Genomic DNA, 24,197 nt, shown 5'->3' on the forward strand with positions numbered 1-24,197 from the left:
CCCGCACCTACCCGCGCCCCGCGGAGCCCAGCGCGGCGGCGGCCGGGCCGCGGCGGGGGCGGGCTGGGGCCGCCCCGGGGAGGGACCGGCAGCGGCCCGGCCCCCTCGGCCGGGCGGGGGCGGAGGGTCCCGGGGCGGGGCGGTGCCGCTCGGCGGGAGGATGCGCTCGACCTGCGCGCCGTGCCGGGGCCTGCCGGGCCGGCGGGAGCGAGCAGCCCCCTCCCCCCCGGGCCACCTGCCGGGGCTTGTCGCCGGTCCCCCGAGTCGGGGCTTGCGCAGCGCCGCCCTGCGCCCCGGGCTGTCCCCAAGGTCACTGAGGTCACAGCGTTCTTGGGCATCCCCCTCCCCCGTGTCAGGGGGTGACAGACCCCCCGCTCCGGCCCCGGTCGGTCGGGCCACCCGCACCCCGCTGCTCCCGCAGGGGCGGCTGCTCGCTCGCCCGGACGGCGCCGCAGCTGGCCCAGCGCCCTCAGCCCGCCGGGCCGGGCCCGGGCTGGGAAGGGACTGGAGCGGGCCGGGAGCGGGCCGGGCCCGGGCTGGGAGCGGACCGGGAGCGGACTGGGAGCGGGCTGCTGCGGGGGCGCGCCCGGGGATGCACTTCGGGACCGCGCTCGGGGCTGCGCTCGGAGGTCGCCGTGCCCGGAGGTCGCCGTGCCGGGCCGGGCCGCCGGCAGCCCCAGTTCCCGCTGCCCCGAGCGGCTCCCGCGCGCTCCCTGGGAACAGCCCCTTCCCTGACCTTCTGCCGCCCCCCGCCCCGGTTCTCCCCATCCCCACAAACGGAGCCTTTTTCTCGCTGATCTGTGGTGAAGCTCAAGTGCTTTCTGGATGACAAAGTCCACTTGTCAGCAAAAGCCTTTTAAAAGGCTCCGTTCTCCTCTTGCCGCGGCCTGCCTGACAATCCCTCTATTATCAGGGCTTTCTTATCCCACAGATTTTTTTTTCCCCCTTCGCTCCGGGGCTAATAAGGAGCAAGGCTGCCAGCCGTCACGGCGGGGCTGAGGGTTTCTGCTCCAGAGTTCAGCTGCTGAGACTGAAACCTTCCCCGGCAAACTCCAGGGAAGGGCTATTATGCTGGATGTGGGATGCCATCATTTGCTCCCGATGAATGACTTTTTGAGCAGAGACCATTCAGCAGTGCGGTAATGCACGGTGTTAGCGCAAAGACCCTGCTTTCAAGTCATTTCTGCTCCCAGGGCCCCTGCTGAACCATCTGACCGCTATCACTAGATAGTTCACCAACTCTCAGCTCATCGTTGTGAAAGGAAATATCCTTGACATTTTCAGATAATGCTTCATCCCAGCCCGTCCCCCCACCCCAGAACATCCTCACTCTGCCCCACACAAGCTCCCCAGCGAGAAGAATGCATCCCTCCAGCGGGATGCTGGCATGGCTCAGCAGCACCGCCTGGTCCTCCCGGGCCCCGGCAGCAAGGAGGGGTGTCCGTCATTTCATTTCAGGGTCTGTTGTTTCATTTCTTGAAGGTCTTTTGAAGTCTTACAAGCCAAGTACATAAAGTACCCAACAGCAAAGCGAGAGGGCTCCTCAGCGTTATGCCATATTCTTCACCGTGGAACCCTCCTGCCAGCTCTGGATGGCACGAGCGCTGGCAGCCATCCCGTGTAGCCCTTGGACGAGGACAGAAAGGTGCTGCCAGCCCCACCAGGGCTCCCTGCTCACCCCCCCACCTCCCTGGAAACCAGCCCCCCCATCAGAGCAAGACCAAAGAACAGGCAAGCGAAACCCACGGGCGAGGGTGGGAAGTGCCATGGAGCCTCACGGGCTCGCTGGGAGGATGCGCGGCACGGCAAGCAGCCGAGGCGGTGGTGGACCAGCTTCCTTCTCCACCTGAACAAGCCACCTGGGAAGAAGAGGGGTAAAAGCTGTTATTTTTGCAGCCTATAAAGATTTGGAAATCCAATTCTTCATCAGACTGTTTCTTCCCGTCAAACACCCAGCTCGCTGCTCCTGTACAGGGTTCTCAGTGATGTTCCCCTTCAATTCCCCGAACACCCTCATGCTGCTCCTGTATACTGTTCTCCTTCTGTGACGTTCCCCTTCAGCTCCCGGGCTCGCTTGGCCCTGCTGCACCTTCACAGCCTCCCGTTAGCACAGCCAGCAAGTCACTCCCACCCCCCCACTGCGCATGCCGCTGCGTCTCCACCACTCCTCCAAGAAAAAAAGCTCACAGGACCATGGCTTATAAAAGCACACAGGTTTATTGCATATCAATCTCATGTATAAATTCATTGTAGCATTGGAAAGATTACATTTGGTATACATTCCTATTCTACAGCATTAACCTCAAAATCAGCTTTTTCTATTCATTATTTTAAAGGAATTTCTCTACACAAGTACATTTGTCTTTTATCACAAGCATCAAAATGAAATTTGTAAAATCGCTTTTTTTAATTATTTTCTACACTTCATATCTTTTATTTCATTATGCTCCCAACAAAGCGATTTCATATTAATTAATAACTGCCAACACTTTTTTTTTTTTCCTTCCTTGGCAGTTCAAGGCTTCTAGCCTCGGACGCAAAATCTAATCACATATACAATAAGTGCATCTACGGAATTTTTTTCTTTTTAATAAAAATTTCACAAACAGACACAATAATGACTGCTAAACACAAGTCATGCACAGTTTACTTATAAACATAACAGAAGCAATATACAATCAAGAATGATATGGAACAAGCACCATCCTCTTTCTCAATGTTTTTTAAACATATGAAAACCAGACATTTACAATTGATTTTAAAAAACACTATACAGTTCTAAAGCAAGAAAAAAACAAAACAAAACCAAACCCAAACCCTAAATCATATCTGTATTGTAACAATGGGAAAAGGAATGACATAGGATGCGCAGATTCATGATTCTTGCAAGCACAATATATATATGTTTTAAATTACATCTTCTGCAGGCTGGAAATGACATCAGGGCAAAACATCTCTTGCTCTGAAGAGAGCAACGAGAACGTAAAATACATTGAGAATTACTTTCAGAATTACTTTGTTCACATGTGAATTGCACATTTGGAAATCAAAGCTGCCTTTTTTTTCCGTTTTCATTCTTTTTCCAAAGTGGTAACAAGAAGTAATGACAGAAGAAAAGAGAAAAATAATCTTGGAATCATTCAATAGCATTTTAGTCACAGTATCACTCAACACTACAGAGAAAAAGTGTCATGGCTTTGTGAAAGCACTACTGACCATCGTCTGGGAGCAGAGGGTTTTGCCCTTACGTTACCAGCACTGATCGAGCGGACCGCATCGCTCCCCGCCCATCTTCCAACAGGCAGAAACGGGCAGGTTCCTACACCGTGATGCTTTCCCCCTTCCCCCGCCACACACACACACACAAAATACAGCATGTAAAAGTCGAATGTAAGTCAGCAGATTGAAATCGGCCGAGGGGAGTGGGCTCACAATCCAGTGCTTTGATGCTTAGAGTCAAACGTGTTCATGTCATTGTGCAAGTGCTTTTCAAAACGCTTCAGATGAAGTGAAAAAGAAGCCGTTTTCAAGAACGTCTGTTGAAAGTCTAAGTGCTGGTTAGGGAGAAATCGAAAGCTTCCACTAGTTTGTTTTAAGCAAGACACAAACCAAGCTTTGTGTTTCATCCTGGAACGCAGTCAAGCCAACTTGGCTCGTGTTTTGCTGTTTCACCCCATTTGGTTTGGCTTTGCTGCCGGCGCTCGGCTGCCGCCCTGGAGCCCTGTGCGCACCTACTCGTTTCTGCTGCAACCTGCGGCGCGCACACCCAGCCGGCACGGGGTGCGTTACAAAGGCACGCGCCCAGGCAGCCAGATGCCCCGCAGGAACACCCCTGTGCATCCACGAGCAAACCAGGTGCTTCTGACCCGCGGCTGCTTGGCACATCCCGTGGGAGACCCCGGTGCGCCCGCGCGCTCGGCACCGCGTGCTGCACCTTCGGCTGCCTGCATCAGGCAGTGACTCACACCAGTACCGACCGCCGGCATCCCAGCAGGCAAGAGAAAGGGAAAGCACATACTGCAGACCGATTTTCTCCTCCCTAACCAGCTGAGAGGTTTATCTGGGGTCGAAGTCGCATTCAGAAGCAAGGATGCTGCTCGAAGCACTGTCCCTGCGGCAGCACTGACCAGCCAGTGACAGTGGCATCCACCTCACCCGGTGACACAAAAAATTCACAGGGCTTCTCCCCTTCTCTCCTCCTCGCTGTTGTGGCAATATGGCTATGAGATGTGAAAACACTTTTAATAAATAGATCCTACGCAAATATTCTTGGGTTAAATCACACCTCGAGCGGTGCCCTGGCTTTCCAACTAACAGCAGATCTTATCGCCATCCCTGCGGCTCGCACCTTGCTGTGTCACACCTCCCTGGCACAACGCTTTAGCAGCGTGGGATGGCCTCCAGCACGGCAGCTCCACATCCCACCGAAGCCCAGGGGCCTGCCCCCTGCACCCCACCCCCGCTGGGAAGCACAGAACCTTCCGCAACACGCGCACCTCTCGGGAAACATCCTGCAAAACAAGGGATTGCTATTGCTCCAAGAGCAAATCAAAACCTAAACATCTGCTATGAGCTGCAACACGTTTCAAGTGCAATTGAATGAAAGCTACGAGATAAACAGAGATTCAGTGAGGCTTTCTGTTTATTTATCTTAACTGCGGAAAAATTAAAACTTGTAATCAGTGCTAAATTAGAGGAGTCGGGAGATCCTACAACAAACAGACACTAGCTAAAGAAAACAGGAAGAAAACTTAATCAGGAAATATGAAAAAAAAATCATTTCATGATTTTAGGAACTAATTTTTAATGTCCTCAGTCCCTGTCTGGATTGGACCTCCCTGTCCCCGGGCAGCAGCACGCAGCAGGAGATGCCCTTGCTCCTGGGGAGCCCCGGGGCAGTAACGGCGCAAGCTGAGGCCGCGTGAGGAGCTGCTGGCAAACTCAGCCTCTGAAGGAACAACGAGACAGACAGGAGGGCTGGGATACCGAAGGGAAGACCATAGACACCCCAAATAAATCCCCGCAGTAACATTTGCATTTCTTAGTACTTGGCCGACATTTTGGAACCCAGCTCATCGCTGCTCCTTCAGCTGCTCTGTTCCCTCCTCACGCTGAGCAGCGTGATGCCAGCCTCTTCAAAGATTGCTTCAGTGATGAAGAAAACATCGGGTCAGAGCACGCAAACACTTACTGTTACCCACAGATCTTGCTCCATCAAGACAGACACTGCTGCGGTCCCTTCAGAAAGATGCTCAGATGTACGGTTTCCTCCAGGCAGGTACCAGGAGCCACGGAGCTGCAGCTCAGGCTTTCGTGCTGTAACGGGACAGGACCCATCTATCCCCGTGTGTAAGGCCGGGCTACATTTCTGTGCTCTCCTGGAGTGGGGTCCAGGATCCTGCAGGGCCAGACAGTCCCATCGGGGCCGAGTGCTTCTGTGGGCCGTGGCAATGGGCCCCAGTGCCACCAGCGCTCACTGGATGAGTCCCTTGGCATGCACGGGGAGAGCAGCTGGCGCAGCTCAGGGCTTGCAAGCCGGTGGCCTTCCCAGGGCAGGGCATGGGGGTGCTGCAGCGGAGTGCACGTCTGCCATGGACCCAGCGCTGCCGCCAACTCCGACACGCTGCATCCCATCAGCGGGGTCACCCTGGCTCTGTCGGCTGCTCCCTCCTGGGGTGGCAGCACCCGCGAGCACCACCACGTCACCCAGCTCCCGGCTCTGCACCTCAGTGCCGGTGGGCAGCAAGGGCTGCTGGGTGAGACATGGCATGGTGGCATGGCTTACTGGCACAGTGGCATCACTTGCTGGCACGGTGGCATGGCTTGCTGGCATGGTGGTGTGGCTTGCTGGCACGGTGGCATCACTTGCCGGCCCCCCGGCTGCACCCGCCGGCTCCCGGGTCTGTCCCGGCACACTGCTTGCCCTGCGGAGCCGGGCTGCCAGTGCTTGGTGGCCGGGCGCGCGGGGAGGGGCTGCTGGCTTTCGGGTGGGGGCTGCGTTTGCTTTCCAAGCGGCCGAGGAACTACAGAGAAACCTTCGTCTAACGCACCGGTCACGTCAAGGCGAACTAACAAACCCTATGATTGTCTGGAGAATCGGCAGCGCGACTAGAGCAGGGCTGGTCAGGGTCATTTGGCACATGGACAACATCTTCCTACTCCCTGGTTATCAATCATACAACATACAACCTTAATTACACAATTTTGGTCCTTCACTACGTACTTATATTAACATTATTTCTTCACAATAATGATACCTAATGCAAAAAATACTGTTAAGGAAGAAATAAAATAAGAAAAGAATTAGCAAAAAATTACAAGTTATATACAGATTAAAATAAATTCCATCAGGAAAAGAAACAATTCTTTTATTATTTTCAGTTGGCCCCCGTGGGAATAATTTAAAGGCCAAGCGCCTGGGCAGGGCTGTGCTGCGGCAGCAGCAGAGGCAGATGTGCGGGGACGGGGCCGTCCCAGCCCCTCGCAGAGCCTGGCTTCTCTCGACATTGGCAGCTCTCGGGCCGACCTACCCAAGAGCTTTGTGCAAATATATGAAGCAGTTCGGGTTACACTGACTGTTGGTCTCAGAGCCTTGGGCACTTTCACAGGATGTTGTCAAAAACCAAAAAGGAAGGGTAAATTTTCTTGGAAAATACACTGATGCTGCTAATATACCTTTTGTTCCTTCTGTACCAAAGCCACCCTAGATGCTTTCCTCTGCGGACAGCCGGAGGCTCCCGGCTCTCTGAAAACAGCCTCACGTGCGCTCTGGGGCGCAGAGCGAATTGCCACGGCATCGTTCCTAACACACCCTCCGCTTTATTCCGGTAGCTGTTTCCTTTCTTTTAGCTTGCTGGAGTGAGGCTTCCCCATTGCGTCTCTCCCCACTGGATGACACAGGAGCCACCATCCGTCCTTTCCCACCCCGTGCAGGCAGAGCGGCTGCGCGTCTCGAGTACTTACAGGCGATCACTGACGGCTGCGTGCTGCTTCTCTGAAATCAGCCATTAACCCAGTTCTGCAGGCGTTATTACCTGATCAAAGCACTTCGCAGAAGCAGACCCAGCACTAAAATATGCTGAAGTAAATGGGAAAAGCTCCTCTCGGCTTCACTGGCTTTGGATGCAATCCTTACAGAGCCAGCCTGCCAGAGCACCCAGACTCCCCGCAGCTGCCAACGCAGAACTGCAATGGGCGAGATGCAGAGGCACGTGCTTGCCCTCAGTGGTAGCAGTAGTCCAGTCCTCAGCATTTCCAATTTTTAGATGCTGTAATGCAACAATTCTTAGGACACGCATTCTAAACTTGATCTGCGTAGCTGACGGTACCCTTTGCAAGGTCTAATTGCTTTCCTGATTATTCCATAATTCAGCTTTACCTGCAAATCACTGCTCCCACAGCAGATTGTAATCGCAACGTAGACTAGCATCAACATCACAGTATTTCTGGAGGCTGCTTTGTATCAGTAACGAAGATGAGACTTTGAAGTGATTTAAAATCACTCATAAAACACCTGTGAGCAATTTAGAGTCAGAGAGACAATTCTATTCTTAGTGATGTGCTTGAATAGAGGGCTGTAACCCTGAGGTTGCTCAAGCAAGGAAATTTTAACCTTTCTACTTAAATTATAGGCCAAGTAGCAGTGTGTGATGCATAAGCAACCATCCAGCATACTAAAACAACTGCACGAGTCAAAAATTTCTGCCACAATTCCCGGATACTATCAACACTGAAAGGATGTCACTCTAAACAAAACCCTGGGAGATAAACTAGAAGATGTGTCCCAATTGCCCTTCATAAAGCGAGACTCGCCACCTCCCACGCTTTCTTGCACAGCTCCCCGCTCCAGGTGGGGGTTCAGCCCGGGACCTCTCTGCCTGGGAAATTCTGAGTGTTTTCAGCAGCTCAGTTGGGGGCAGCCAGGCCAGCACAGGGCAGTGCCACAGCCCCCCGTCCTCCCACCCCACAGACTCGCTGAGCATGGCGTTTTCTGAAACACTCCCGATGCTTCAAGTCCAAGCAGCAGCTTGGACTCACGGGCAGCAGCAGAGATCGAAAGCTCTCGCAACCTTGCAGTGTTGGTGGAGACAGAAGGGTGTTCAGGGCACAGCCGATGTGCGTGAGCCACGTATTTGCATGACACCTTGATAACCCCAACCTCAGCAATGCTCTGGGCTGAAGATTCCTCAACCAGGACACTGCACGTGGTGGATCGTGGGCTCGCATTCCAGCAGCTTTGCACTGTGCTGGTATGTTTTGTGGGGAACAAAGGATAGGACGGAATTTCTGTGAGAGCACAGAATTTCAAAGGCTTTTGGGCGTCAATTAAATGGGTTGAATTTACCCTTCCCTGGTATAACTCTTCAGTGGCTGTGTCAGAATTGCACCAGGGATAGGTCACCTGGCTCCCTTTCCTTCTTGCTTCGCTGTTCAGCTGAATTGAAAGGAAATGCTACCGAATGGTTTCAAGCTTTCATTGATACGCAGGCTTTACTGGCTCAGTGAAACTGGTTTGTAACATTAGAGGGGCCAATATTTGATTGCACTGTTGCAATTCGTGTCTTGCTCATGCTATTCCTATAGACTGTGAAATCCTAGGGCTGCATCAGGGTTATCCAGTTTTGGAGACGTCCGTTCTGATAAATTAGAAATGAAAACTCCGGATAGATAAAAATGCAGGACTTGTAGGTCAGATGCGACAGGTTTCCTTCTCAGCCAAAAGTCCAGACGACTCCCTGAGGCCCTCTCATCCATCTTCTGCTTGCTAGGATTTTTTGCTAGGATAATTGCAGCACCACCGCCTCCTCGCTTGGACTCTGGCCAGTGCCTTGTTGACCTCTCAGAGGTGGTTGATGGGGTTAAAGGTCCCCGACTCTGAAGCTGCTCCTGCCATGTCCAACCAAGCACCCAGAGAGTTCTGGGAGGACGCGTGGAGGGGAGCGTTCTCAGACAGGGACAGCATCATTGCATAAGCCTGGAGGAGAGAAGAGCAATGCAGAGGACACGTGTGAATACACACACAGGACAGGCTATAACAAACCCTCCAAAGCACAGCACCATCTAACCACACAGGACATGTAGGCCAGCCAGCACCCCTGGGCCCCGGCAAAGAACCTTGCCAGTAGGTCTCAATTTATATCCATACACCAGGATGATACCCATCACTCCAGCTATGCAGATCTGCCAGTGTATAGGCAGCTGTAGGGTTAGTCAGGAGAGGCCATCATTCCCACCAGCTTTTAAAGGACCAAATCCATTCTGTGCCGGCTCTGCACTCGGCCACAAACCCCACACCTGAGTCTAGGCTCTGCTCTCAGGGGAAAGCAGCTACCAGCAGAATGCCAATTATTTTGTTTTGTTCACAAAAAAGTACACCTACAGACAAGCAAGTGGCTAAGCGAGGCAGGGGCCCCAGCAGTGGCGCAGCCATACCCTCATCAGCTGGAACCCGATGGGCAGCGGGCTACTTGTTGTGACTCACTGCTTGGAGGTGCCCACCGCTGCCTGCAGAAACCTGCACGTATGTTCAGGAATACAGGCATGAAATGCTCACTGGCATTACCGCTGTGTCCGTATGTCCTTGTCAGGGTAGATTTACTGCTGCGGTGAAACGGTTAAAAGTGTCTGCTTAGAAAAATGCATTGAGGCTTCTGCTTTCTCTATAACAATCTGCTTGTTTCTTTGTAATCTGGATGCTCTCCCTCTCCCAGGACTACTTGTCTCATACAGCTGCGCATCCTTTCAGAGCCCACACAAGTGATGTGAAGGCTCAGGGAGACGACAATCTCACATACTGGAGGTGTAAGGCAATGTCACCGCCACCCACAACCTGGAACACAGGAGGACCTTGTCCCCAGCCTCCCTTGCCTACATCAGCTGGTGCAACGCACACTCCTACTTGGCACTGAACTGGTGGCTGTGTAGCCCTCTCCTTCACACTGAGGTTACTGAGGTTGCCCCCAGCCGCACACAACCCTTTGCAGGACAGAAGACAAAGACCATACGTTATCTGGGACATCAGTACGACGCTCAGTACAGCAGGACCCTGAGTAATGCAACTGTAACAGTGACCATACGAACCAGTTACCCGACTTCAGCCTCCCCTCGTAAAAGCTGAGAGTCAGTTCTACTTGTCAAGGCAACACATTCAGGTGCTGTAGGTGAGTGCTGGGAGAGTACAGCTTGGTAGTGTTACGGACATGCACACTTCTAAAATTGCTTAAAAGAAAGAGCAACAAAGGACCGTGCTGCTCACGCACATCTTGGGTTTTACCGTTACATTTTCTGCATGAGAGATGGTTCGAGTGATTCACTTCTTGCGATTCCAGTGTAACCAGTCCTGCGTATCATACACTACAAAATCCATTCAAAAAAACAAAATATCCCCCCATCCAAGCACAGGCTGGATGTAGTGCAGTGTAAATTTTAAAAGAGTGAGCTGTTCCTGAGTCGTTAGCACGTTTGGCATATTAGTAACAGGACACATGGAAGAGTCAGGCAAGCAGCTTGTGTTTAAATTCATTTCACCCAGAGGCAAGCTGTGTCCTAGCCTCAAGCAGCCCTTCCCCAGCTTCAGCACTAGCGCCTACTGTGAAGAAGGACAAGAATTTCATAATTTTGGGTGACCATAAATCAAAAATCATGTTCTGCTTGGCAACTGCACTAAGCTACTGCTTTGCTGGACATTGAGAATAGATTTCATGACAAATTCTGTTGCTGGAAGGTTAGAAAGGGATTCCAAGGCAACAGCTACACTCACCCCCCCAAAGGGGTGGGTATGCTCTCTCCAGTCCAGTCCGGTGGTGGAACTTCACTGACTGGTTCTTTTGTGAGAATCCTTTTGTAGGGATCAAGACGTGAACTTCATAAAACTTGACTGAGTATTTTGGTTTAATGACAAAGCAGAAAGCACAAACGGATCTGCCCCATATCCCCAGATTTTTCTCAGAACTCCAACACGTGCCAAGACGTCATTCTGAGGTTTCTTGGTGGGTCTGAACTGGCCTAGCTCACAGGGCAGATTTCTATTTTAAGGTTTGCTTTTAGAAATCAGGGAGGTAAGTGAGGAAGTCCTCTAGACTTGCTGGATTGCACGTCCTGGAAATCTTGTTTCCTATTGCACCTTTGATAATCAAACCCAAGGATGCTTTCTTAGTATATACCAACTAAAGACCCATCCCAAAGTGTAAATAAATGATGTTATAAAAACATTTATACAGACAGAGAAAAACAGACAGATGCCTCTATCTTTCTAGATAAGCATGTTCCCACAGCACAGGCTAAATGATAAATTCATCTGGTGACCTAAAACCGATGCCCACTCCGTTTCTCCTCTATTTCAGTGTAATTGCAACAAGACACAGCTCACACACAATTCACACATTACAGTTAGAATTCCTGCTCACTGGAAGAGGAAAATAAACCTTAGCTAAAGGAGGCCAGCTGCCTGCTAACCCTACCGTACGTGCCGGCGGCAAGCTAGATAAAATGGTCTGTCATATACCTACCTGGTTTTTAGCCTGCCTGTACAGAGTCTGTTTTATTGTCTCAGAGTCTAAGGTGGAATTAAACACATCTTTAACTTCAAATGCTTCCTCGGCTGCTTTGCGAAGATCCAGCCCCTTCCCAAAATTCGGCATCTGCTCCAAATCTAACAAGCCGGCTTCGTCCTCCTCAATACACCTGTACCAATGACCAGGGGAAGGGGTTGACCTGTTGTTAGCTCATCTCACCGTTCACATCTAGCCAATGTGAGTGCTGCTAACCCAGTGCCTGCATGCACATACATGGGGGTCTCACAAGCCACATGCGTGAACTGACACGGACAAACACCAAAATGACACGAAATGCAAGGAGCAAAGAAAAAGTGGAGAGCATGACTATGCACAGACAAGCACTAGTGCTATAGAGATCTGTCGTTCAGCGTGGCTACGATTCACTTTGGTCTTCTGTGTGGAGATGTCCAATTGCTGCCCACTCCTTGAAATGTTTGACACTGGACCAGTGCCTGAAGAACACTGCTGAATTTTCTTAAAATAGTGATGCGCTGAAATCAAGATAGATACTACTTTGCATCACGGGACGTTTGTTACGAATACCAGCGGGGAAACTGGAGGCAGACCGAGGCAGAAAGCAAGATAAGCCTACACTATGTGCAACAAATTTCAATTTTAAAGGCATCTAGGCATGGCTTGACCTTGGGAAAAAAAGGCTTCACTTTTTCCCCGAGCTCTGAGAACTCCACTTGAAGTCAACCACATTTTGCTACAACTAAAATGGCCAGAGCAGCACAACACGTATGCCTCTTCCTTTGCCCTGACCAGTGTTTTAGCGAGAAAGACATTATTTGCTGAACTGTGGTACCATGAAAATGCTGTTTTCTGTGTGGAACTAACTTCTTAAGTCTTGGATAGACACCTCAGCACAGATCCTCCTTGCAGTCCACTTGTTTCATGTCCCCCACCATGGTGAAAATGGAATCTCTCAAGTGAATGCTTAAATCAAACTGGAGGTATGATACATGGCTTGAAAAATAAAACAAAAGCACTCACAATCTACCACTGACACAGGGCCAGAAGTCTGAGCCCCGTGTGACTTCTCGAAGGGAATAGCCCACCTCACCTTCGGGTGTGGTCAAAGCTCATGGTGAGAGATGTGGGCTCTTCATCTTCTTCATCCTCAAATGCTCCTCGGGGCTCTGCGGTGGGTGATACCGTTTCATCCTGTGACTTCCCTGTCAGGCTGTCATCATCTTCCTCTTCCAGTTCTTCATCTTCATCATCCACATCTTCTGTTTTCTCATTTGCTAATCCATGACACTGGGAATTGCCATCAATATCCTGGATTTCTGGCCTGAAATATTTCATCGAGGGTGGGGGCAGAAGAAAGAAAAGAAGAAAAAAAAAAAGATGCCAAGTGCATAAGTCAGGCATTTTCACTGTGATGTTAAGACTTTGAGAATTTTATGCACGTGTATGAATATAGAGACATATTTATGTACATATGCATATTATTTAAACAGCAAGGAAAAGGAAAACAGACATGTTTCAGGCATTTAAAAGTCAGCCTTCCACCATGTCTTGAGGGCTAATACGCTTGTCAAGTACATACCAACTCCAAGGCTTTTCAAACTAGAATTTTGTCTGATCTGGATTTAAATGATAGCTTTCCATCTCTTGAAATATGACATCTGTGGGACAAGTGACTTTCCTCCTTCTCTGTCCTATTGTATTCTAACAATCTGCCTTCGAGCAACCATGAGGAGGAAGCTTTCTCATGGTGCAATCCAACAGCCAGCCTAAATCCTCTCTCCTATTATTTTTGTTATTCATGCCCACATGGACCCAGCGGAGCACACAACACCGGCAGTTTGACCAAGAGAACAAGAGTGGGATCGCCAGCGCTACGGACTTGGAACCAAGAGGATGCCACCAAGTGACCTAAAGTTATGATTAACATCTGCACCAGAAACTTTAGGTCAGCATGTTTCACACGACTTGCTGTTCTTTAGGTGGGTCACACCGCCATGTGGATTTCTCATACTTGCATTTTGGACTTAAATCTTAGCGTTGGGATTAAATAGCTATTTGGGAAATCAGGATAGCAGCAGGTGAAATATCACTCTGTCAGAATAAGGATAATTTGAAATGAACTAACAGACTAGTAAGGCAGGTGCCTCTGGTTCCCTTAGTCGGCACTCTGAGCAGTGAGGGAACAGGCCATGTGGCTTCATGGCAGAAGGAAACGGTTCAATAATGACATTTTTATCTAGAGAACAAATTGTATTTTCGCACAACTATTGCGCTGGAGCCAACAGGAGCCAACAGCAGCCGTGGGCCGCCCTGCCTTCTAGTGCAGCTGCTCCTGAAATGTGCCCCACCAGCTGCAGCCATGGTCCGACCGTCAGCGGCTCCCTGGTGTCAGCCCTCCTACCTTCAGTCGCTGGCTGAAAAGACAACACTGGGCTTAGAGCTTGAAGCTGAACGCGTTTTCCTTCCAAACTGTTACACTTCTCTCTTTTGTGCATTTTAAACCAAGTGCTGCAGGGCAGAGGCTGACTGGTCTCTCAACCACGTTAACAACACATGTCACCAGGTAATTTTATTTGCTTGTCTACCTTTTATCTGCTAAAGTTGATGCTTGGTTCATCTCACTATTTGCAATAAAATTTCTGATTTCAGAGAAATACGAATCCTCTTTTTCATCTAAAAGTGCATGGTTGTCTGATTCCGAGTTGGGGGAAGAGGCACTGGTCCCAAGGTGGTTCGTAATGACTCCGGAGTGCTGGCTCACTGAGTGAGAGAAACAAGAAAAGAGAACAGGAGAAACTATCAGATACTGTCAAAGCTATTGTTTAGAGGAAAAATCAAAGAGGAATGTTACGCAACAATCCCCTCACTATATATTAATGATCTAACATTTAAGAGAAATCTCATGGGCCAAAGCAGCCAAATAAAGCTTGTGTTTTCCAGACTTGAACTACAGAGAGAAATACGGTGATGCAGCACTTACAGATGCTATATACAATTTAAGAACCACTGTCCATTGCAAAAGTGTTTGCCTGTAACTCTTCCGTATATATATTTTTTTTTCCTAGGCTGGGAAATCACTTAGGAGGATTCAGCACAGGAATGTCTTCCTTCAGTTTTTATTTTAAGGCAAAGCTAATTTATCTTCCTGAGCTTCACACGTACCTACAAAGGCATTTCGGGATGAAAACTCTTGGTAGATTGGTAGAGCTTGACATGTCCACATCAGCATTGTACCAGGAGGTCTCACAAGGTGAGGTTATGCTCCCTGGACAGAGTCCCCAGGAAGCAAGCATCACGACTGCTATTTTATGGATTGCAAAAGGGCACGTGTAAGTAATACCTGACAAGAGCTTGGCAGCGCGGAGCACCGTGCATGACTGTGTGCACATTACAATCAGGCATCGCAGATAAACGTGTCTCAGGACGCACAAGGAGCTGGTGTTTGGCTTTTTTTCTACCTAATGACATTCAGCCTTAAGAAACTGCTTTCCAGAAAGGTTTCCCAAGGACCAGAGAGACCAGACCACGGTGTCTTCTCTCTCCAGTGCTGCAAGAGAACCACCCAGCCATGTCCTTTCCTACCTGGAACATTCTCGTGTTCGTGTTTCTTAAGATGTCGGTCCAAGTTGGTCTGCTGCCCAAAGCATCGGTTACACAGGTGACATTTGAATGGCTTCTCCTTGTTATGGATGTTTCGAACGTGCCGCTGGAGGTTGGAGGAAATGCTGAATGACCTGTCACAGTATTTACACCTGAAAAATAGAAGCAAATGCCAAAGAGTGCAACGTGAGGGGAAGAAAAAATGCAAAAGAAAAATCTGACTATCAAAAAACCAGAAAACGTTGGTCTATAAATCTTTACTCAGCTGAGGACCTGGGAAGCACGAGGCATTAATCATTCCAGACAAATCTGATATTATTGTTACTCAAGGAGCACAAAAAAAAGGATTAGGATTAATTAAGAAGTGAGTCATCCAAACAAATAAGAATTTCAAACAAAATAATTACTTTTCCACACGTGAATGTGAAAATAAGAAAGGTGAATTTATTTCTTCCACCCTTCTCATTTTGTAGGGGAAGCAGGTGAAATATGGCTGTGGAGGGAGGAAAAAGGAGACAGAAAGAGAAGAAAGACGGGAGGGTAAATGTACAAAATAGCTCTTAGCTAGTGTATCTCTACACGACCCAGTAATCTGGACATACAGAAGATTCCAGACTTTGTGAAATTCCTTGTTGTACTCAGGATGCAGGCAGTACAGCATGACTTTAAAGGTAATTATGGTTATTATGATAGTACAATAGCTCCCAAGAAATACACTGGAGTTTCCAAACAGGGTAAGATTTACTCCTATGGAGTAAATATCTGGTTTACGATGAAAAAAATGTGGAATCTAAGAAGCCAAGCCAGAATGTTTAGGGAAACTGGCTGAGTAAAGAAATGTTCCCTCTTTGAAACGAACCTCTGCAGGACCCGTGGTAGACGCGTTGGAAGCTTGTTCCGAGTTGCCACCCCCCTCTCTGGATCCAGACTCCCTCCAAATAACAACAAGGCTTTGCTAAACCGTGGTGCTTGGTGAAGTGCCCCCCCCAGCAGAGCAGGAAGGCAGGCCATGTACTGAAGAGGGCAGCTTTGAGCCGCGGTGGAGAGTTCCAGCGCTAACGCTACAGAAAACCTAATTCCTCTTGGAATCCGCCTGAACCCCTCATTAGCTCTCCCTTGAAATACGTCATTTGTAGCTCAACAAAGCTGCTCTCCTCATGGCTCTACTTCCAAACCCCATGAGAAGTAGAATCCCTTCCCCGCTACAGACCTCTGCAAATCCTGGACACTTACGGCACCAAATAAAACCTGTCCTTAAAGCCCTCGTAATTCCAGAACAAACCCGCTTGCTTTAGCAGAACTGCTCTGTGCTCCTCGAACCGAGAGCAAAATTTTCCCCGCTGGGCTGAGCCACTATTTGATCAGGCAAGAAGCTGGCGATGCACATGGGCACATTTTGGGAACGGCGTTAGTTCCCTACGCGAGGAGGGCACCCAGCCCTTCCCCACCTTCTGCTCCATCCCTCCAGTATGAGACGGGATTTGCCTTGACCCTACGGACACCCTACAAACACAACAGGTTCAAATGCGGGAAGGAGGTGCGAGTGTAAAAAAATCTATGCTGTGAAACACACACATAATTTCCAGATGTGCCACAGCTGTGATTTTTATTTGGTCTCTAAAAAGAAATTGATATTATTTTTGGAAATAGCAGAGATACATTTATGAAACACTCTCTCTCGCTGAATGTTTATGGATTCCATGTCCACCTCCAAATTTCCTACCGTTAAATCACCAAAAAGGATAAAGAGCTTTCAAATAATGAACCTTTATTATCATTAACCTAGGAAGAAAGTAAAATCTCTTTTTAAGCCACAGTTTTCTCAGACTTCAAAAGTTTTTCATTTTCTCAAAAACCTTGAAACCAAAACCCAAGGTTTCTCAAAAAAAACTTGTTTAACTAAGGAAAGCAAGGCATTATTTGAACACCAGCAAGAACAAGCACGGTTTATACACAGAGGGTTGATCACGCACAGATTTCCAGCTCTTGCTCTCCTCCTCTCCGTTAGCCACTGCAGGATTTGCTCTCAGGAGCTGCCAGGCTTCGGCAGCTCCTACTGTTCAGCGCTTCAGAAAACTGCGGTGTCCAAACCAGCCAGAACCCCTGTTACCCCACGGGATTTCCACACGCAGTTTTGCCCAGCCCAGTTCTGCCGGTGCTGGATCAGCCGCCCCCTCCTCGCCCCTGCTGACGCCCAAGGGCTTTGCTCCCTGCCTGTCCCCATGCTCCGTGCCCTTCCCAGCTGGGCACTGCTGCGTTGCTGGTGTTTGCCTAATGCCTGGCAGCACCAGGCTCTGCTGTGCCATGCTGTGCCATGCCATGCGGCCGTGCCTGTGGTGCCCCGCGCCGGGGCTCCTGCATTACTCACACCAGCAGCCCCAGGGACTTCAAAGGCAGCGCTCGCCTGCGCAAGGCAAGAACGATTGGGCCTCCGGTATGTCCATTTATTTAGATGTTCAGGAAGTCTTTGAAAAGTTTCCCCTGACAGGTCCTTGCTCTAACGATGAGCTATGTGGATGCAGGGTAGGGTACGGAGAAAGGATAAAGAGCTTGTTAAAAAAATAGAAAACAGAGGGGCATTGGAAAGGAGCAATAGCTAATGTCTGAAAGCAAAGGGATGAGGGAGACGTACTGTATTATTTGTGGTCCCAGAGGGGTCGGTATTTGGATCTCTGCTGGTTTTAATCTAAATAAATGACCCAGACAGAGGAACCAGCTTCAATTCAGGGAAGGGGTGAACGCAGAGGCAGGAGAAGAATAAAATTCAAAAGCAGCGGTATTTGCTTTGTAAACAGGCTGACAAAATGCTAGTAAAGTTTTTTTCCTTATCAGTTTAAAGTAACACACCAATGGGCTAAAAAAACAGAAAGTAGGAGTGAACAAAAGGGAAGAAGGAGCCAAAGCTGAGGAAGGGCCGGCATCCCTCGGGCCCCGAGGAGCGCGGGTACCTGGGATAACACCACCAGCGGGGAAAAACAGGCGGCAAGACCCAGTAACGTAAGAACGAGTCACGTAGCTAATCACTCTGTGACTACACGGTTTGGGAACACTCCACGTGCGACAGTCAGGCATTTGATAACAGGCTTTGTAGAGTTCCAACAGCATAACAGCACTTGCAAAATTTTACCCTTATTTGATGATCAATGTGAGCTGTAAAGACCAAATTGCAGGAACAAAGCACAAACCACATGGACAGCTAATCTCCTTCTGAGTAACTCCTTAACCTCAAGCACATTTATGCCAGGGATGAATTCAGGCTACATTTTTAAAAAGAGAAAACGAGAGAGAAGAGGTACTTAGTGAGCTATATGCAATCTTAAATGACCTGGTAGACATCAGCTTTAGTTGTTAGTTTCAACTTAATGCAGATAACAGGACATGGGGGCCTACAAGGAAATTAAAGAAAAACAAATTCAAAACAGACGTCAGGAAGCACATCTTTATAGGAGGAATCACAGCCTTACAGGCAGTGCTTCAGGACTGGGTGTAATTCAAGAATCAATTAGAAGGCATCCTGGAGGGAACAGACATTTAAGAGAAGAAAATAAAGTCTTGCTGAATCAAGCAGCTTTTAGTTGTCCTCAGTCCAGGTTTGATGCAGCTTATGTGATTCTGTGATTCCAGGGAGTGAAATCAAAACTAAGAAGCAAACCCACCACAACGATGCACCCTTTGGGTCACAAGGAGCTTCCCCAAAATCTGCCCCTTCTGGCCTTTGCCCGGTAAGCTCAGACCGACAGCAAAGCCCTGGGGTTTATGACCTGAGTTTCCAGGTAAGCCTGATGTGGTTTTACAAGCCCAATGTTTCTTTTGCATTTCTCTGAAAGAAACAGTTAAGTTCGATAGTCCTTTGTACCACTGGGTTTTGAAATACATACTACGGAATTTTGGATGTAGTGTGGGAAAAAGGAATGAAAAGAAGCATGCCGAATTTCACCCTAGGGCATATTGTCTGAGTCTTTTCAGGAATCGGTTGATTTTTAGGAAGTGAAGGGCATCACAGGTATTTCTTACTCTTCACGTAGCACTTTCCCTTTACAAAAAGAATTATTTTGCCTCCTTATTGCTCATGTGCTATTAATTCCTCCTTTATACAGCAGTAAATAGGCACCTAGGAAGTTTAAGTGACTTGGTAAAAAACACACCACATATCAATGACGAGCAGGAATCACAACCAAAACACCTGATTTTCTGGCCTGCCCATTCCCTGGTCTACACTTGGACATTTGGTCAGTTTATTTTAGCTTTAAGAACACGTTAAGTCATATTTGGATTACTATATAACACTGACAGAGTCAAAAGAAAAAACAGTTAACCAATGAAAAGTTATGAGAAAGGCATCAGTTAAACACTGAGAAGTCAGCCACCTCCTTTTACCTGCAAAAAGTCGGCACTTAAAAAAGACCCAAGCTTTCCAAACAATTACTGCTGCAAAAGTTGGAAATCTCAGTTCTCTGAGAGCAAAAGAAAAGCAATGATAATTAAGCTCTTCTGTAAACGATAATTAAGCTCTTCTGTAAACGCAGCACTAACTCTCAGGAGTGCTATTATAATGCAACATTGTCCAGAAGTCAAAACCCTGTTACAAAAAAACCCACACAGGCCATTTTATGGGAGAAGACCAGATCAAATAAATCTTTATTTTCCTAACCTTTGTTAAGTTGCAAGTCTCCTTTTTTGGAAGAAAATTGAACTAACAATCTCTGAATAATCGGGAGCAAGCATTTTAGTCAGACAGGGGTGTATAGTGAGTACACACTATTCATTCAAGGCGTATCAAGTAATGCAACTGAAAAAATCAGAACGGGGAATGGTTCCAAAATATATGTCTGCTTTGGAGAGTTGGGGTTTTTTTATTTTTAATATACCTAATGTCTACACTCAAAATTCTGCATGCCTCTGTATGGAAAAAAAATTTGACTCTGTATGCACCAGCGATTACAATGTGCGAGAGAGTAGCTTCTTAAGTTAAACTAAGCATAAAAATTTGATGTATTTGACCACATGGCCTTTTGCTGCTCATAAATTTGTTTGTGTTTCTCTTTATATAATAACTATTACATTAGCTTTGTTGTGAACTTATGACTGTGTATGGAAATACCATAGTATCAGCTACCAAAAATGAAACTAACTGAATTGTTACTATTGTTTGACAATGCGCAAAACACTTACTCACGTTATGGAAAACACAGTGCTTGATTTTCAGCGAGCTCTCAAGTCATCACTCATTCCGTTTTGCTCATATAGGTACCTATTCTAACAAGAAAACAATCGAAGCATGCTTTTTTTGCCAAAGTTTTTTGAAACGGACTGCAAAACACCAGGAGAAAACACTGGGGGAAAAAAATCCAACTCTGTCTTCCATGAGAAATATTCCTTTATATACCTACACACACATACACGCTTGCATGTACCTTCTTGTGAGCTTGAGTCAAATTTAAAACACTCACTTAAACAGGAGCCCCTTTATGAGAAGCAGAACCTGCGTGTGCCCAGGCTGGAGCATCATGCCCGCCCGCAGGGTGCTGGCCCAGGATGGAGGGGTTTTTTTGCAGTTTTGCAAAGCACCCTTTTGCATAGACACCACGCAAACTCAAGCATAAAAATCACATCACCTTGCCCCACAAACTGGCAGAAAACAGTCGTTCAGCCTTCTCCCTTAAACACCCATTGAACGTGTGAAACAGCACGCGACTCTCCCCGCTCTCAGCACTCTTTTTAAACTTTACCAATTATAGGTGGAAACTCCAAACTGGGATTTTAAAAGCAGACAACACTACAGGGCTTCTCTTTCACATTTTGATCCACCACTCCAGGCACCTCTGATATGCATTAGGAAAAAAAAAACAGAATTAAAATCTACCTAGAGCCGGCAGTTAACTTACTGGCAAGCCCTTCAAAACAGCCCGATTTTCAGAGACATTCAGCACCTCCAGCTGTCCTTGAGATGAATGGTTAATGTGAGTGTTAAACAACACTGCAAATCAGACCACTCATTTGCCAGCATACATCTAAATATAAGTTAAGTGTCTATCTTCAAGCTGCCAAGCCTGATTATTTTTGGCTGGTACACATAATATACAATCCTATGAATCACTATATGTAATGCTATGGGGCCACGGTATTATGTTGGCACAGGTTTATAGAAAGCAGAAAAAATAACAGAGTGGTGAATGAGGAGTGTGTTGGGAAAGGGGTTTTGTCTGGGGGGCAACATCACCTGTAGGGCTGTTCTCCAGTGTGTGTCCGCAGATGCCTTGTCAGGTTTGCTGAGCGCGGGAAGATCTTACCACAGTACCTAGAGAGTGAAAGGCAAAGTCACCATCAGTGCATGAAAGGCCTGCCACACCAGGTCACTTACAAACACTCTATCAGCAGCTACCATCGACCTCGCGCATGTCATACCGCTCCCAACACTGGGAAATCCCTGAAAATCCCTTTATTCCCTAGAGACTCTCAGCACCGATGTACTGGGGGAGGAAGATGGGGAGGTGACAACTAACAGAGCAACACCCACCCCAGAACAACAGGATTCTCAGTGGTGAGAGAACTGGTGCAACCCATCCCCATCCCAGACACAGCACAACAGTTGACCATGCTGCATCACTGGGAAGGGCAGGAAAAAAGAAAAAATCCCATTGGAACAGCCAGAGCCAAATGCTGGCTGACAGAGCAGCTCGTCTTGGAGGCCTGGGCCAGTGCATCGGAGCACAGCAAGGATGTAGCAACCCATCCCCAGGATACTCTCCCAGCTTCCATCTGAAGTTGAAGATCCTCCTGAACCTATGGTTGAAGAGACCCGTTCTCAATGATACCCTTTTGCTGAGTTTCTTCCATCTATTTTCCTAAAAGCTTTTTGAACGCACATACGCGTTGGACATCCACAGCCTCCTATGGCCATGAGTTCCTCCACTGAACTGTGTGTCGTGCGACAGAACCTCCTGCTTGTCTGCACCTGCCACCCAGGCACTGCACTCCGTACCACCATGACCAAGATTCTTTAGTCACTGCCATTTCATACTGTTTGTCGCTTGAGATTTTTATGGATCTCCTTCACAGCCCTGTTTAGTTGCTTAGCATACATAATCCTGATCGTCCTTCCCGGAATTCACAGAATTTTCTTCTAGTTAAACGCTGCAGCACTGTGTTTCTGTTACTGGGGTATGCTGCTGCGAGTCTGACCGCCTGCTTAGAATAAGGAAATGCAGCAATATGAAATGAAATAAAGAGAATGAACTGCATTCCACAATAAATCTGATTCACAGTAAACTCAAAAGGAAGGGAGCTATAAATAATAATAATAATCGGGAAATAAAATATTAAGGATGAAGGGTTACAGTCTGTGACTCTAAAAGCTGATGCTTACTGTTACAGAAGGAATGCATGAGCAGACTTTCTTAATTTCAGAGACATTCAGCACCTTCAGATGTCCTGAAGATGAACGGTTAAGGTGGGCGTTCATCAATAATAAAAATCCAAATGTTACCTTGTGAGTGCATATCTAAACGTGCTTAGTTCCTATTGCAGGTAGAAACCTCAAATTTCTAACTATCCAATGAATTTGAACCCACAGCTTTTGTGGCAAATTGAACATAAGAGATCCATCAAACAAAATACGTACCCCCTTACTGCACCCAAGAAAAATGCAGTGGGAGCCACCTCTAGCAGCTGCAGGTAACTGTGCAAGCAGATAAAGGTTTTTATTCCCCAGTGATCTGCTCCAACACGAGCTCTTAGAGCTGCAGTGGATATGTAAGTATCGATGTGGATACAGTTGTGTTTGAAAAAGCTGTTTACTGTATGCTGGTTTTTAAATTCCATTATTTTGCATAGCTGGGACTGGACACAGCTGAGGTTGCACTCACGCTGAGAACTGGGGCGTTTGCTACCACGCACAGGAGACTTGGCTTGGCAAATTCTGTTTGCTTGAGAATCTCCAGATCTGCTCTCAAGGTTATTCAAAATTACAAAGAAAATAGAAGATGCTGATTTTTCTACCAGACAAAACAAGCTATTTCAGAGCGAATTAGTCATCAGAAAGCTCTGTTCTAATTCTGCCGCTTCTTGTTTTAACTCCCACCCTTGCCGAGACATAGAGATGTTGCATGCCGGTGCCTGGTGCAGCATCCCGGCTGTGGTGGCATCCTCCCAGGGCTGCTGCAACAAGGGGAGAGCCGGGGGTACAGCCGGGGGTGCACAGGCCCTTACCTGCAGGTGTAACGCTCCTTGCCCTTGCGCAGGATGGGGTCGGACAGCGTGGGCGGCGGAGATCGGAAGTTGAAGGGGGTGATGTGGAAGGGGCTGCAGGGAAGCGCCGCTGTCTGCCTTCATGGCTGCAAAACTCTCCAGTTTCTCTGTCATTGTTTCTATGGCTGACATCTACAAGTACAAGGCAAGATCTCACGTCATAAAAATCCACAGGAAGAACAGTATCTGATGCATAAAAACATGTCTTTTACCCCTGGTGTGTTGGTCAAAGCCCGTTGCTGATGTTTGCACTTACTGTCAGAAGCTAGCTGCTCCGTGTGAAATGGAGCCACCAAATCCAGCCGGGAAAGACAGAAATAGCGTGTCAGGCTCAGAGAAACCATAAAAGATACAACTGGCAAAGCCGTGCAGGAAGCATCATAGCTCAGAAACGGGGCACTTGTTCACCTCCTGCAATGTGCACGGGCTTACTTTCAGCATTCCAGATTAAAAATTATCTCAGAATACTGGCTTCCCTTTTCCCAGGGATGACACTGAAATCAGGCACCGTGGTCAACTGCTGGATGTAAAACTCACTGCCCAAACCCCCCCTCTCAAACAAAGAACAAAAGTCCTGGATCACGAGGAGGTTTGGGCTCTCCTCCGGCACCCACTACCTTGGCACAGGCACGGAGGGACGGGACATGAAGCTGCGGGCAGGGCAGGCAGCCCAGTCCTGCTTGGAGAAGGCAGGGAAGTTTGGGGCAGAAGAATCCTGGCTGGAGTGGGAGGGAGCCCAGGGGGATGCGTGACCGTGGATCAGGGAGCTGGGACAGAGGAGAGGCTGGAGGGGTAAGGAGGGAGCAGCTGGGGAAGAGG

General features: G+C 48.2%; 1 protein-coding gene across 1 annotated transcript in view; it reads right to left on the minus strand.

The window, feature by feature from the left end:
- Nucleotides 1-4,624: 4,624 nt before the first annotated feature.
- Nucleotides 4,625-24,197, minus strand: part of PRDM16 (PR/SET domain 16) — a 346,347-nt gene continuing 326,774 nt past the window's right edge. The window contains 8 exon segments of the mRNA XM_055800204.1: nt 4,625-8,974; nt 11,508-11,682; nt 12,622-12,852; nt 14,117-14,291; nt 15,114-15,283; nt 21,352-21,429; nt 23,340-23,416; nt 23,418-23,510. Coding sequence (XP_055656179.1) covers nt 8,840-8,974; nt 11,508-11,682; nt 12,622-12,852; nt 14,117-14,291; nt 15,114-15,283; nt 21,352-21,429; nt 23,340-23,416; nt 23,418-23,510 — 1,134 coding nt within the window. The 3' untranslated portion in view covers nt 4,625-8,839.

The sequence above is a fragment of the Falco peregrinus genome, chromosome 3 (genome assembly GCF_023634155.1).
Source record: "Falco peregrinus isolate bFalPer1 chromosome 3, bFalPer1.pri, whole genome shotgun sequence".
Taxonomy (NCBI): Eukaryota; Metazoa; Chordata; class Aves; order Falconiformes; family Falconidae; genus Falco; species Falco peregrinus.